General features: G+C 50.4%; 1 protein-coding gene across 7 annotated transcripts in view; it reads right to left on the reverse strand.

Annotated features, from left to right (window-relative positions):
- TBX5 (T-box transcription factor 5) overlaps positions 1-12,200 on the reverse strand; it is a 68,358-nt gene that overhangs the window by 22,692 nt on the left and 33,466 nt on the right. For all 7 annotated transcript variants that reach the window (XM_075041832.1, XM_075041834.1, XM_075041830.1 and 4 more), the window contains exons 3-6: positions 12,055-12,149; positions 9,200-9,319; positions 8,394-8,541; positions 6,197-6,349 (exon numbers count right to left, since the gene is read on the reverse strand). In XM_075041832.1, coding sequence (XP_074897933.1) covers positions 6,197-6,349; positions 8,394-8,541; positions 9,200-9,319; positions 12,055-12,149 — 516 coding nt within the window. The remainder of the gene's footprint in view (positions 1-6,196; positions 6,350-8,393; positions 8,542-9,199; positions 9,320-12,054; positions 12,150-12,200) is intronic.

Genomic DNA, 12,200 nt, shown 5'->3' on the forward strand with positions numbered 1-12,200 from the left:
CCTTAGCGAAACTCTGTTTAATTGACTGTAACTCATTGGGGTGGGAAAGAAAAAGCTGTCAGAAAGTCAAACGACAATTACATCATGAAAAATAAAAAAAATACAACGTCCTGCAAGGTCATTAAGACAGAGTGCCCAGGGCTAAATTATATAGCACAGATTGCATAAAACTGTAGGGCTTTGTTTATGTATTTGTTACTGAAAGAAATCGATGGCAAAGTTCTCTTCTGACCACCGATTTCTAAAGCTGCTGCAGACCCTTCTGAGACAACAACTTTCCAGGGTGAAGCCTCCCAGATTTACACTTTTCAGGGCTTGTCTGACCTATGGATTCATCTTCACTTTAACGGGAAGCGACAGTTCCAAATGAAATCTCAGCGCTGCTGGTCTGCACTCCTTTCTCTGGGCTAACTGACCACAAAGCACTTCTGCTGAGACATTTCCAATGACATCTTAAGCTCCAGCATAATAAAACTTAGCTTTGTGTCTAGTTAGGTCAAGGAAAGATGCGCTTTTTTTTTTTTTTTTTGCACAGTCATGTATTTATATGGGTATTTGTATCTACAGGCTCATGAATATTATTATGGCCAGGAACAAAACTACCACTTAGTATTACTTTTTGTCAAGCACTTGCCATAATAAGATTTTTTTCAATTGCTTCTAACTTTACAAAACTTTGTTAGGGCTGCAATGTTCCACACCAGGTATATGCCTTGGGCTCCATTTTATCTACTTATTTTGCTATCAACCAAGCTGGTCCCACTTTTTTGTTGTTTTTTGAGCACTTCAGCTAAGGGAAAACATGCTACCCTGACCCTCTTGGGCTCTTCTGGAGGCACTTCTGAAACCATCCTAAAGGCTGGGCATTCTGGAAAAGGGACTTCACATTCTACTAGGGATGGGGATCCCTCTTCTTGTGAACATCTGCCCCACTTGGACAACTTAAAAGCCTGAACGGGGAAAAAAAAAAATCACCATTCAGGTCGCCCCATTTAGTGTCGAAGAGGTCGAGGTGATCACCCTTGAGCTGAGCACACAAGGACCTCTCCGTGCTGCGGGGATACGTGCTGTCCCTGCCCCGCAGGTGACCACGGTCCTGCTCAGCGTGCCAGAAATGGGCCAGGACCATCCCTACCACCGCTGCAGCCGGCTGAGCTGGGAGCAACTCTGAGGCTGGGCTTGAGGCTGGAAAGCACAGAGCCTTTTTCTTCTGCACTCTCACATACCCCAGGTGGAAACCAAGGCAGCGTGGAGGAAGAAGCCAAACCAGAGAAGGAGGAAGGAAAGAAAAAGGTGAAGACAAGGTGCCCGCTGAGACTATGTACGGCTGGCTGGGCCAAACAGAGGAGCTGGAATAGGGAGCTGGGATTCGGAGCCCGAGGTAAAGGCCAGGGGAAGGGGGGGGGGCTGCTGGCAGAGGGGAGAAGATGCTGAACCCAGAAGCCAGTGAAGGAAATGGGAGGGACTGAGAGCCAGTAGCTGGTCGGAGGTACTGGTGTGAGACAGAGGGGCTCATTCAGGAGGCTGTTGGCTGAACTGGGAGACAAGAATGGAGGATGAGAGGAGACAGACCTCGCACAGTCTTGGGTTGCGGGGGGAAAGAGGTGGGTTGGGAGGCAGGAGTGAGGCTGGAGAGAGGTACGGTGTCTTTGCAGGGCTTGGGGAGGGGGTCTGGATTAAGGACCAAAAGGGGTCGGGGGCTCAAGGCTGGCTGAGCACTCTGTCCCGGGGCTGGCAGGGACAAGACTGAGGACAGAGGGACAGAGGGAGACAGGACTGGTTCAGACACAGGTTGTGAAGGACACAAGACCTCTTGAGGGAAGCACTCTCCCACCAAAGCCTGGAACAGGACTAAGCAATTGAGGGTAGAGATACAAGGAGCCCCAGAGAGGGTCAGAGAGGAGAAGAGCTCACTGCAGTCCTCAAGCGACCAAGGACTGTACAGAAGCCACCAGTCCTGGCGATGAAGAGGAGATACATGGTCTCACCTCACTTAACTCCAGGGAACCCTGCCTCTCTCAGCACTTGGGGGACGCCCCTTTGGAGAAGAGCTTGCCCCAAGTAAGGAGAGGGGCTGCCCCTTCTTGCCACAGAAGACGTGGGGCCAATGGCCCCACGCTGGGGAGGGAGAGTTTTGGGGACACAACCCTGCAGGGCTGCTTCAGGGGACTGGACAGGGTCCACCCTCTGCACAGAGGCACTCCATGGGATGCCAGCCAGACCACCACTTTGGTAGCCTCTACTGAAGTGATGGAGGTGGCTACCTGCAACCAAAGACAAGGAGAACTGAGCTCTCAGGGCAAAACATCCCGAGCTCAAGAACCTGCCAGCCTCCGGCAGCAGCTGCTCCTACACAACCCTGCAAGAAGCCCTCGACAGAGCGGCAAAAAGCCACATGTTTGGAGGAGAGCCGCACAGGCAGCTCTCCAAAATTTGACAGGTTGGAGCACCAGTTGACTTGGCCAACTCAACAGCCCTCTTTTAGTACAGGGGTCTTTCTTGGGGTGGTCAGAAAGCCCACCAGCATGTTTCTCTATGCCCACTGGCTATCTGGGAGTGCATCGGATTAGTCTTCAGCCAGGCATTTCTGGGTGCCTATAGCATCCCACCTGGGGCTAATGTTTCCTTAAAAGAATTTGGGCTACCAAGGATGTTAAATAACTTAGGAAAAAAAAAAAAAATCAGCATAAAACCGGATATCCTGAGGGGGGAAAACCAATATAAAGCCCAAGTCCAGCTAACGGGGAAAGTAGGTTGTAAAAATTAATGAGAATAATTGTTGTGAATTCTTGCTTTTGAAAGAACCCTCATGAGGGCAGAACCTTAATTATTTCTGTCTATTAGGGTTCATTTCCTGGTCCTAAGCAGAGAGCTAGTACCTAATAAATACGAGCTAGTAACACAATGATTTAAGCTACAGCAAAATAGTACTTAACTGCAGGGGAAGTTAATATTTGGGAATCAACCTGATTGCAAGCACCCATTGTGTAAATGGCAAGGAAATGAAATGTGCATGTGACCTATTTTAACACCTCAATATTTCTGGGGTATTTTTTCAGGGTTGCAGAGAGGGGGGAGGTGGTCAACCGAGCTGCTGACAACCATACTGAAAACTTTACCAAAACTTTCTTCGTAGCTTAAGCCTCCTTTTGGGGAGTAGGGCTGGGGAGGGGGAGATCCCAGTGCGCTTAAATATCTTTTCAGGCTGTCTAAAATATCAGGGGAAATAAGCACAAGCCCTACATTGGGACTGCAGCTGTGCTATTGAAATAAATTGACGGATCTGAAATCAGGCAGGTATTTCTATAAGCTGTGTAAGCACAGACTCAAATGCATTTGTGGCCGAGTCATACAGTTAATACTGTAATATAATTCACCTTTAACATAGCTCTGGAAACCTAAAATACGTACACGTATAAATTTGTGTGTACGTATGCAGGCATGCGTAAAATACACAGGTGTATAAAAACTACGCGTAAAATATGTTGGTGTACGCAAACTCCGTGTGGTTGTGCAAATAGGAAAGTTTGCTTGAAGAATGCGCTACAGGTGATGGGTAGAAGCAAGAGATGGCTGTCAATGGGGAAAAAACAGGTAGCGCACTGACAAAGAGACGTGGGGATGGACGAGCAGACCCTCCTTGGGGAGCTCGATGCAGACAGACCCAGATCAGCGGGACCGCGATCGTTTGTGGCCACAGGAAACGCAGTCTGCGTTGCGACACGAAAATGCGCTTTGCCGAGCAACATCTCAGCTGTGAAAGCTGAACTCGGGTTTCTGCCTGTGGAGAAGACCCCACTTGCCACTCGACTCAGCTGAAGGACGTTACCCCTTGCGCCGAGCCAGCATCTGCAACAGCATCGGCTGCACGCCGCCTCAGCCCCGGTATTCTCCTCCATCTGCACTGGGGCAAGCTACAAATTTTATTCCCTTCCCTGGAGGGAGATGCCATTTAGGGTAGATCATTCTCTGGTTTATTTTTATGGCTCTATCTTTCTCAATTGGGTCTTTATCTTGGGGCTACAGCCACTCTTTATTTGTTCCCCCAATGATTCAGCGCAGCGAGAGGAGGAATGCGCGTGTTGGGGGGAGGGATGTAAGTGTGTGTAAAATGTGTAGAGGGGTGTGTAAAATATGTAGTGGTGTCTGTGTGCGAGTGCGTGTGTCTGCTGGGATGCAAGCACGTGTGCGTCTGTAGGGATTCATGCATTTGTCAGTGCGTATGTTTTGACAGACACGGATACGCAGATGTCATTTCTTATCAACCAGATGTTGTTGATTTACAATCAAATATTCCTGCTCCTCCTAATATGGCAGTTTTCCCAAACTACTGTACTTACATGTTTCTGCTTTGCTTTTGTTTTATTTGCATGATAATTTCTTTTTCTAGAAAACAGTCCTATTTTTCTTCAAAGGAAAGCAGTTAAAGTCAGTTCTGTTTTCTCATAGGGAAATGCCTTTAAAGCAAGCAGTGTGTCCTGTTTTATTAACTCCCAGTTCTATTAATATTATATTCTTTCTCTGAATCCATCAAGCAGAAGTTAAACTTGATTTTATAGCATCCACAGCGGAGTTATAATTTAAGGCATGATTTGGCGAGGACTCAATTTGGATTCAGTTTGCTTGTCCTGGTCGTGCCAACAGCTCCTATTTTAAAGGGCAGGGAAGTATTTTCTTTTCTCCCTAGCTACGGTGAAACACTCTTTCTTCTCCAGTCTACCTCTGCTCTCTGCACCTCCCTTGCCAACTGATGGACAGAGGAAACACAATCATTTTGCGCAGGTTTAGGAGCTTCCTACTTACATCCCCAGGAAAGCATCCAGGATTTATCCGGGGTGTTAAATGACCTTTCTCCATTTGAAAAACAATGATTTCACCCTGTCAAGTGCAAAGGAGCCATCCTACCTGCCTGTAAGTACAAATACAAGGTTGTAGTAATCGCTTTCTATGCAACTGGGGGAGGAATTTGCTTTCTTTCCGAAGGAAAATTGGCTTTTCGCGGGACTCTGCCCCAGAGAGGGACTGCGGGCAGTAGTGAGGGGCACTTGGCAAAAGGCATCCCTAATACATCTGCTGAGAACTACCCCAGCCCTGAGCCTTCCTCCTCCTCCTCCTCCTCTTCCTCCTCCTCCTCCTCCTCCTCCCTTGCTGGGTGGGGAAGCCCAAAAGCTGAGCAGGGGAAGAAGGGGGGGCAGCAGCCCAGGGAGGCAGAGCAGAGGGGGACAGCAGCGGGACCCACGCGTGTCCACCCAGCGACACCCCAAGAAAAACCTTATTTGATTTTAATTTTTTTTTTTTTTTTTTTTTTGCTTTTGCTTTTGCTTGGGCAGACGGGGAGCCGATTTCAGGCATAGAGCCTCCCTTTCCTTCCAGGCCCTTCTCGCTGCCAACCCCGCAGCCCCCCGCCGACCTCCCCGCAAGGCCGCCCGCGGAGCGGCCGAGGAAGGAGCCCTTTCCCAAACAAAGGGCCGGAGCCCGGCCAGCCCGGGTTATCAGCGTCCTGGCCACGGAGGGGAGAGCCGGGCTCCCTTCGCCAGATTACGAGTCTTTGACCGATGGCGGGGAGGGGAGAAGATAAAGCCAACTTCCTCGGTTGGTCGTCTCCTCTTTGAGCAAACCATCCTGTTGAGCTAATTCCCCTTCGGCTCGCCCTAAGCCCCGTCTTTAGACGCTTTTTATGTGTGGCCAGGAATAACAGAGGGGATGGGGTGGGTGTGTGGTGAGAGGAAGGGGGAAGAAGGGGAAAGGGGGGGGGATAAAAAAGGAAAAGGGGAGTGGGAAAGGAAAAGGGGGAGAAGGTGGCAGCGGGAAAGAGATGGGGGAAAAAAGAAAAGGGAGAGAATGGGGGAAAGGGAGAGAATGGGGGAAAGGCAGAAAAGGGGGGGAAGGCAGAAAAGGGGGGGAAGGCAGAAAAGGGGGGAAGGCAGAAAAGGGGGGGAAGGCAGAAAGGGGGGGAAGGCAGAAAGGGGGTGGGAAGGCAGAAAAGGGGGGGAAGGCAGAAAAGGGGGGGAAGGCAGAAAAGGGGGGGAAGGCAGAATGAGAAGGAGCGGGGAGAGAAAAGGGGGAGAAAAAAAAAATGGAAAGAAGGGGTGAAGAGAAGCAGGGGGGCCGAGGGCCGCAGGAATTGCGGTGGGAGAAGGGAGAGAGCAGAGCAGGGACGAGGTTTGCCGGTGCGAGGGCCAGCCCAGCCCCTCACCTTGTGGTTTTGGTAGGAGGTGACGGCGATGAAGGCTGTCTCCGGGAAGACGTGGGTGCAGAAGGCCGTGTTCTTGGAGCCAAAGCCGTTGTTCTCGTCCGCTTTCACGATGTGGAGCCGGGGCTGGTATTTGTGCATGGAGTTCAGGATGATCTGGGCGAGGGAAGAAGGAGAGGATATCCCGTGGGAATGGAGGGGGCACAGCGTGGCGAATCCCCCCCCCCACTGCCCGGGGAGAGGAGGAAGAGGAGGAGAGGGGTCTGCAGCTTCTCCCATCCCCTTCCCCAAAGTCTTCACCCTTTTCAGGGCTCCCCCAGAAGGGCTGATTTAGGTACTAGGGTGCCGGGACACATCTCTCAAGAACCCCCCCAGACTAAGGAGCCCATCAGGGCTGGGTGATCCAGTGCACCACCACGACACGGGCATCTTTGTGTCGTGTCCTCCCCCCAAGGAAGGCAAAGAGGCAAGAAGGGGGGAGGGAAGCAGTGGGATGGAGAGATTTTCTGTGTGTCCCCCCCACCAGCCACCCGCAGAGGATGGGAGAGGAGAGTGGTGGGGAGGGGGGGAAGATGGAACGCGCTGTATTCAAGATAAAAAGCGGTCCCTACTCGATACCGGGTTAATCTCGGGGGAAGGTGGCCGGGGAGGGGGGGACGACACGGGCGGCGGGGGGCCGTTCGGTCACGATAATGACTGCCGGACCCTGGCGACAGCGAGCCACAGCGCGCCCCGCCGCCGCCTCCCCCGTCCCGGGGGTTTAAGCAAATTGCTTTGACATCCAGGAAAGTCGTAGGCATCAACGGTGAACGATCTAATGGGGTTTAATTTCATTACAGCGACTCTAATTGAGAGACTCCTGGTGCAGCTCCTCCTCTGAAGTCCCTTATTGTCCCCTCAGTGCCTTCGGTTTGTTTAGAAGGACTTTTCCCCAGAGCCGCCTGGTCGCAGCAGGGGATGCTTGGCCCCATCCCTACGTGTGTCCCCCCATCCCGAGACTGGTCCCCAAAAACCAGCCCTGGGGATGGGAGAGGTCCCCCCCTTTGGCCGTGCTACTGCGGAGTTCCCGCTCTCCCTTTCCTCTTCCCAAGGGGGGAGCGGGGGAGGACCTGATCCCTGGAAAGCAGTGCTTGTGACCCAGCTCAAGGCAAAAATAAAGTAAAATAAAAATTATAAGAAGGGAAAAAAAAGCCAAAGAAATCAACCCCCCAACTGGAGGGGGAAAGGACCGCTCATAAAAAGATGCTCGGCCTTGGGGTGGGCTGGGGGCCTGTCTGGCAGCTCTCCCCGGCAGCCTTCCCCCCCCCTCGCTTCTTAGCGACCACATGTGTGAGGATTTAATAGCACAAGATCTATCATTAAAAAGCGAAGGGGAGAGAAAAAAAAAAAAAAAAAACCTTGGAGGGGGGAGAAACTGAAGTGTTGAAACGAGACTGGAGAAAAATATGCTCTTGGAAAGGGATGGCGGGATCTGGATTCACATACCCGCTTAAGTAATTATATATATGTTTTTATAGATATATATATTATTCATACATGCTCATATATATTTGCTCATAGGAACACGCATCTTTGGAGACCTTCGAAGGAGGGCTGTTTCTGGCTGCAGAATTCACACAAGCTTTCACGGCCCCACGAGTCTAGCAAAGACCTTTTTATGTCCTAGAAGCTCTAGCGGGATTTCAATTTTTTTTTATTGTCTTTAATTGTTGTTTCATTTTTTTTGGATCTAGGGATCCACGTGGGTTTAGGTCCTATTTCCTCTAATAGCTACGCCCAATTGATTTTACCTGTTAGCTAAATTCACAGAGGCAGTGAGCAGATTTTAAAGCTCCAAGACTCTCCATGAGGCTAAAACCAGGTCGCTAAATACTCAATTAAGCCAGGTGTGTTTCACCCACTCGTGGACTCCAGTCCCTGGGGTCTGTAATCCATTCCCACGCAGTGCTGCGAAATAGCTCGGGTTTAAGGTTTATGCTTCCATTTTTGGGGGGGTCCTTCACTGGGGTTCACCCTATCCTCCCAGGGAAGCAAACAACACCCCACCAACACAACGGATTTGGGGATGGGTGACATTGCCACGACCTTAGCAGCGCTGGCAGCGGTGGGGAAGACAACGCATGGACATGCCGTGGGAACACGTGGGGTCCCCGGTAGCCCTCCGTGGGCACAGTGCCGTTCTCCTACCCCTGGTACTTACATGTCCAAAGGGGTCGAGGTGGTTGTTGGTGAGTTTGAGTTTCTGGAAGGAAACCAGCTGCCTCATCCAGTGGGCACCAGTGGCCGGGGAATCGGGGTGCACGTACAGCCGCCCGGGCATGGCCGGCTCTGCCTTCCCCGTCACGGACCTGCGTGGGGACAGAGGCACTGAGCTCTGGGGTGGGGGGGGTCTCTGCCGTGGGGTCCTGCTCCCCCACCCACCCATCCCCTCCCGTGGGGGTCTCTCCCACTCGGGTATCCCCGTACACGGGGCCGGACAGTCACGCCGTGCTTAGGGAGAAAAGGCATTTACAACCACTCCTCGGGGAATTAATTGAGCTCTTTGGCACCTTTCCCGTCGGAGATGGCTCTCGCTGTTTTCCCGTTTAACCCCATCCTTCCCCCCCCCCCTCCAATTACCGGCACCCAAGCCAGGAGCAAAGGACAGACCGTGTACCAATCCTCAAATATTATCCTGTCCGGAGATCTTCCCTTTCTTAGTATAATTAAACGATCGGCTCCACAATAGCCAGTAATCTCATCGTCAAACAGGATTACGGTTATCATTAGCTAATTACGACAGGCTTTTCTGCTTTTTTTGATGCATTTCTCTCCCAAGGAGTGTGGGAGCATCCCCAGAGGCTCAGGTGAAGTCCCTGCAGCCCAAGATCTCTCCTTTGCAGGGCAAAAAAGAAGGATGAGCCGCTGATTCAAGGGTATCCCCCAACCTGTGCTACCCAGGTTTGGCCAGCCTAGAAAGCCCGACACAGATTTCCCTTCCCTCCCCTTTCCCCCCCCCATGCATACCATTTATTATCTGCAAATTTGTATCTGTGGTCATCCGCTGGTACAATATCCATCAACAGTATGTACTTAGTTTTTGGATTAAGTCCAGTGACCTTCACTTTGTAACTGGGGAACATACGCCTATTAAAAAAAAAAAAAAAGTACATAAGTATAAAAGCGGAGAAGAGAAAGTTTTCCAAGGTGGTTTCGCTTGTGTGTGTTTGCAAGGAGGAGCCGGGGGGGTCATTTAATAAAAGGGCAACACCACACTCTCAGATGGACCTTCCCAAAAGGCTGGGGCGGAGGATAGGGGCACCCTTCCCCTGGGATGTGGGAGATACTTGGGTGCCGCTGGGTACCGCCCCAGGTCCCAGCTGAAGCGAAGCAGGCGATTTATCAAGGCAGAATCATAATGACGAGGCTGGCGGGGTTATTTATTCACCTAGTCGTGTGCCTGATTGTCTATTCGTGTTTTTGTTAATTATTTGTTTCGCCAAGACTTCGACTCTCTCTTCTTTGAACAAACCTGATCGTGAGAACTTTTGGAAGCAAGTTACTTCCCTCTCTACATAAGCCACTGGAACAGGAGGGGAGATTTGCCAAAAAAAAAAAAAAAGTTAAAAAATATATATTTCTATAAATATTTGTATTTAAAATACATATATTTCAATCTCCCCCCACGTGTCTTAACGGCTCTGTGTGCCCATATTAAAAAAAAAAAAAAGCCCTACAAGCCCTCAGGTGTAACACGAAATCTGTGTGCAGCCGTACGCGCGTACAGAGACATCAGCAAACACACCTGACAAATACTTGGAAACACTCGGATACACACTGAAGACAGGGGCTTTTCGAAATATTTTCCATTACTGCAAGGCAGGGACTTAAAACACTGATGTTATTTTAGTTTGAGCTTTCCAAATATTTAAAAATAAAGCAGATGAAAATGTATCCCTGGACTTAAAACACGCATAAACAAAAACCCCACACCTCTAAAAATACTGCCCTCTCCTCCGAGGCTCGGGCTCTTATCTCTGCGATAGGGCATCTGCGCTGGGGCTTAATTCCGTTCGAAAAAGCTGGGGAGAGGGGGGGCAGCTACCACCGAAGAAAGGGAGGATTTCACTTGAACGTTTTAAGGGAGAAGAATTCCACCTGAAGAATTATCTGTAACTCTATCGAAAACACCTGACCAGCAACAACAGGGACTTCTCCAACAATAAACACGGGGAATTATATAAATAAGGAAACTTATCCCGCATCTCCCCTAAAGCCCCCGCACTGTAAATGTCTATTTTACTGCTCTCCAGATGAGCTTTCTGTCCACCGCGATATTTGTTTGAAATTTCTGCAAGGTGGTTTATGTCTCTCTCCGTCCGCTGCTTTTTTTTTTTTTCCCCCCTCCTGTGAACTCGGATTTTTCGGGACGTCCCTCCGCTCGCCCAGCCCGTGTCCTGGCATCGGGGGGGGGTCGGGAGACCCCAGCCCCTTCTCCCCATATATTTCTCCCCTCGCTTTGCACCACGTCCCCTCGGACACAAGACCCTTCTTTAAAACCGATTTTTCCAGCAGCAGCGAGGTTCAAGGGGAAGGCGAGCCGGGAGACAGATCTATTCGCTAAAACTTTACACAACCAGCTCTCTATTTTTTATTTTTTTTTTCCTCCCTCTTCAGGCAAATTTTGGAAGACCACAACAAATACCAGATGACAGAGCAAAATGAAAGTTTGACTCTGCGTTGTTTATTGTGCCCTCGCAATCTAAAGCTACTACTATTTATATGCGCGAAGGGGTTTTTTTCCCCCTTTCCTCCGAGGATTTTAATTTAAAAGCACAACGAAAAGAGCCTCTCTCGGGCTGCCCCCAGTTTGCCGATGGGACTGGAGAGACTATTTTACTGGGTCTCGCTGGCTTAAGCACTCTTCGGTTTAACAGTCCTCCAATGCATTAATATTAAGGGTAACATTAAGTTGCCTCAAACGCCCTCAAATATACACGCGTGCACATACAAATATCTATGGATCAGGTTTACGAAGCCGGTCATGGAATCGATTACGCCCAGTCCCAATAAAGTTGGATTTGCAAGGCTGTATATTTTTCTACACACCCACGCAGACAAACACACACATATAGAAATGCGTATCTGGACGCAGTTAGATCCCCATGCTATTTATTTGCGGACACATCTATGCATTTAAACAGCTTTGCTATCAGTATATAAACAGTAGCTTAAGACCACGTATACTTTTAAATGGGGTGCCGTGGGTGTTCTGGATATATTGGCCTCGGTGTGCACAAAATAAATGAGAAAGTTCTGTAAACAGCATAAGGCGTTGCAAAATCATAGAAGGGCCGAGCTGCTCCTTTAATTAAAAATAATAATAGGAATAATAATAATAAAATTGCCCAGCGAGCTGCTCTAAACAAGGTTAGCTTTTGGCCAAGTGGTTGCAACTCGCGTTCGCCTGGAAAGTTTCCAAAGGCCTGAAATTGGGATTAACGATCCAACTGTTCTGGTTAAGAAAGAAGCCAGAAGAAACAATTTCTGCTGAATATAAGCTCGCAGGGAGGGCTTGCCGTCCGCCCCGGGGACCCGGCCCTGCCGGGGCATCGCCGGGCAGGGCTCGGGGGGTACTCCCGGGGCCGTGGGGGGCACACACACCCCCACGGACACCCCCGGGGGGGTCTCGCACACGAGAGGCGTGACCGTGCCAATGCCAGGGAAAACGGGGCTGCGGCCGCGGACCCGCACCCCCACCCACGCGGCTGTGCGAACACGCGTGCTCCCTTCCCTCCCGTGGGCGATCCCCCCCCCCCAAAAAAAAAAAAAACTACGCACAAACGAAGGCAGATTCAGCCACGCAGGGCCCCCCCCCTTACCTCCCGGCCTTTGTTATGATCATCTCGGTCCCCACTTCGTGAAATTTCAGCCACAGCTCCCGTTCGTGCAAGAACACTTTGATCCCCTCCATACCCTGCGAGGGAGGAAAGGCACAAACCATCAGTCCCCAGCGGTGCGGGGAAAA

Source organism: Buteo buteo, chromosome 11 (genome assembly GCF_964188355.1).
Source record: "Buteo buteo chromosome 11, bButBut1.hap1.1, whole genome shotgun sequence".
Classification (NCBI taxonomy): domain Eukaryota; kingdom Metazoa; phylum Chordata; class Aves; order Accipitriformes; family Accipitridae; genus Buteo; species Buteo buteo.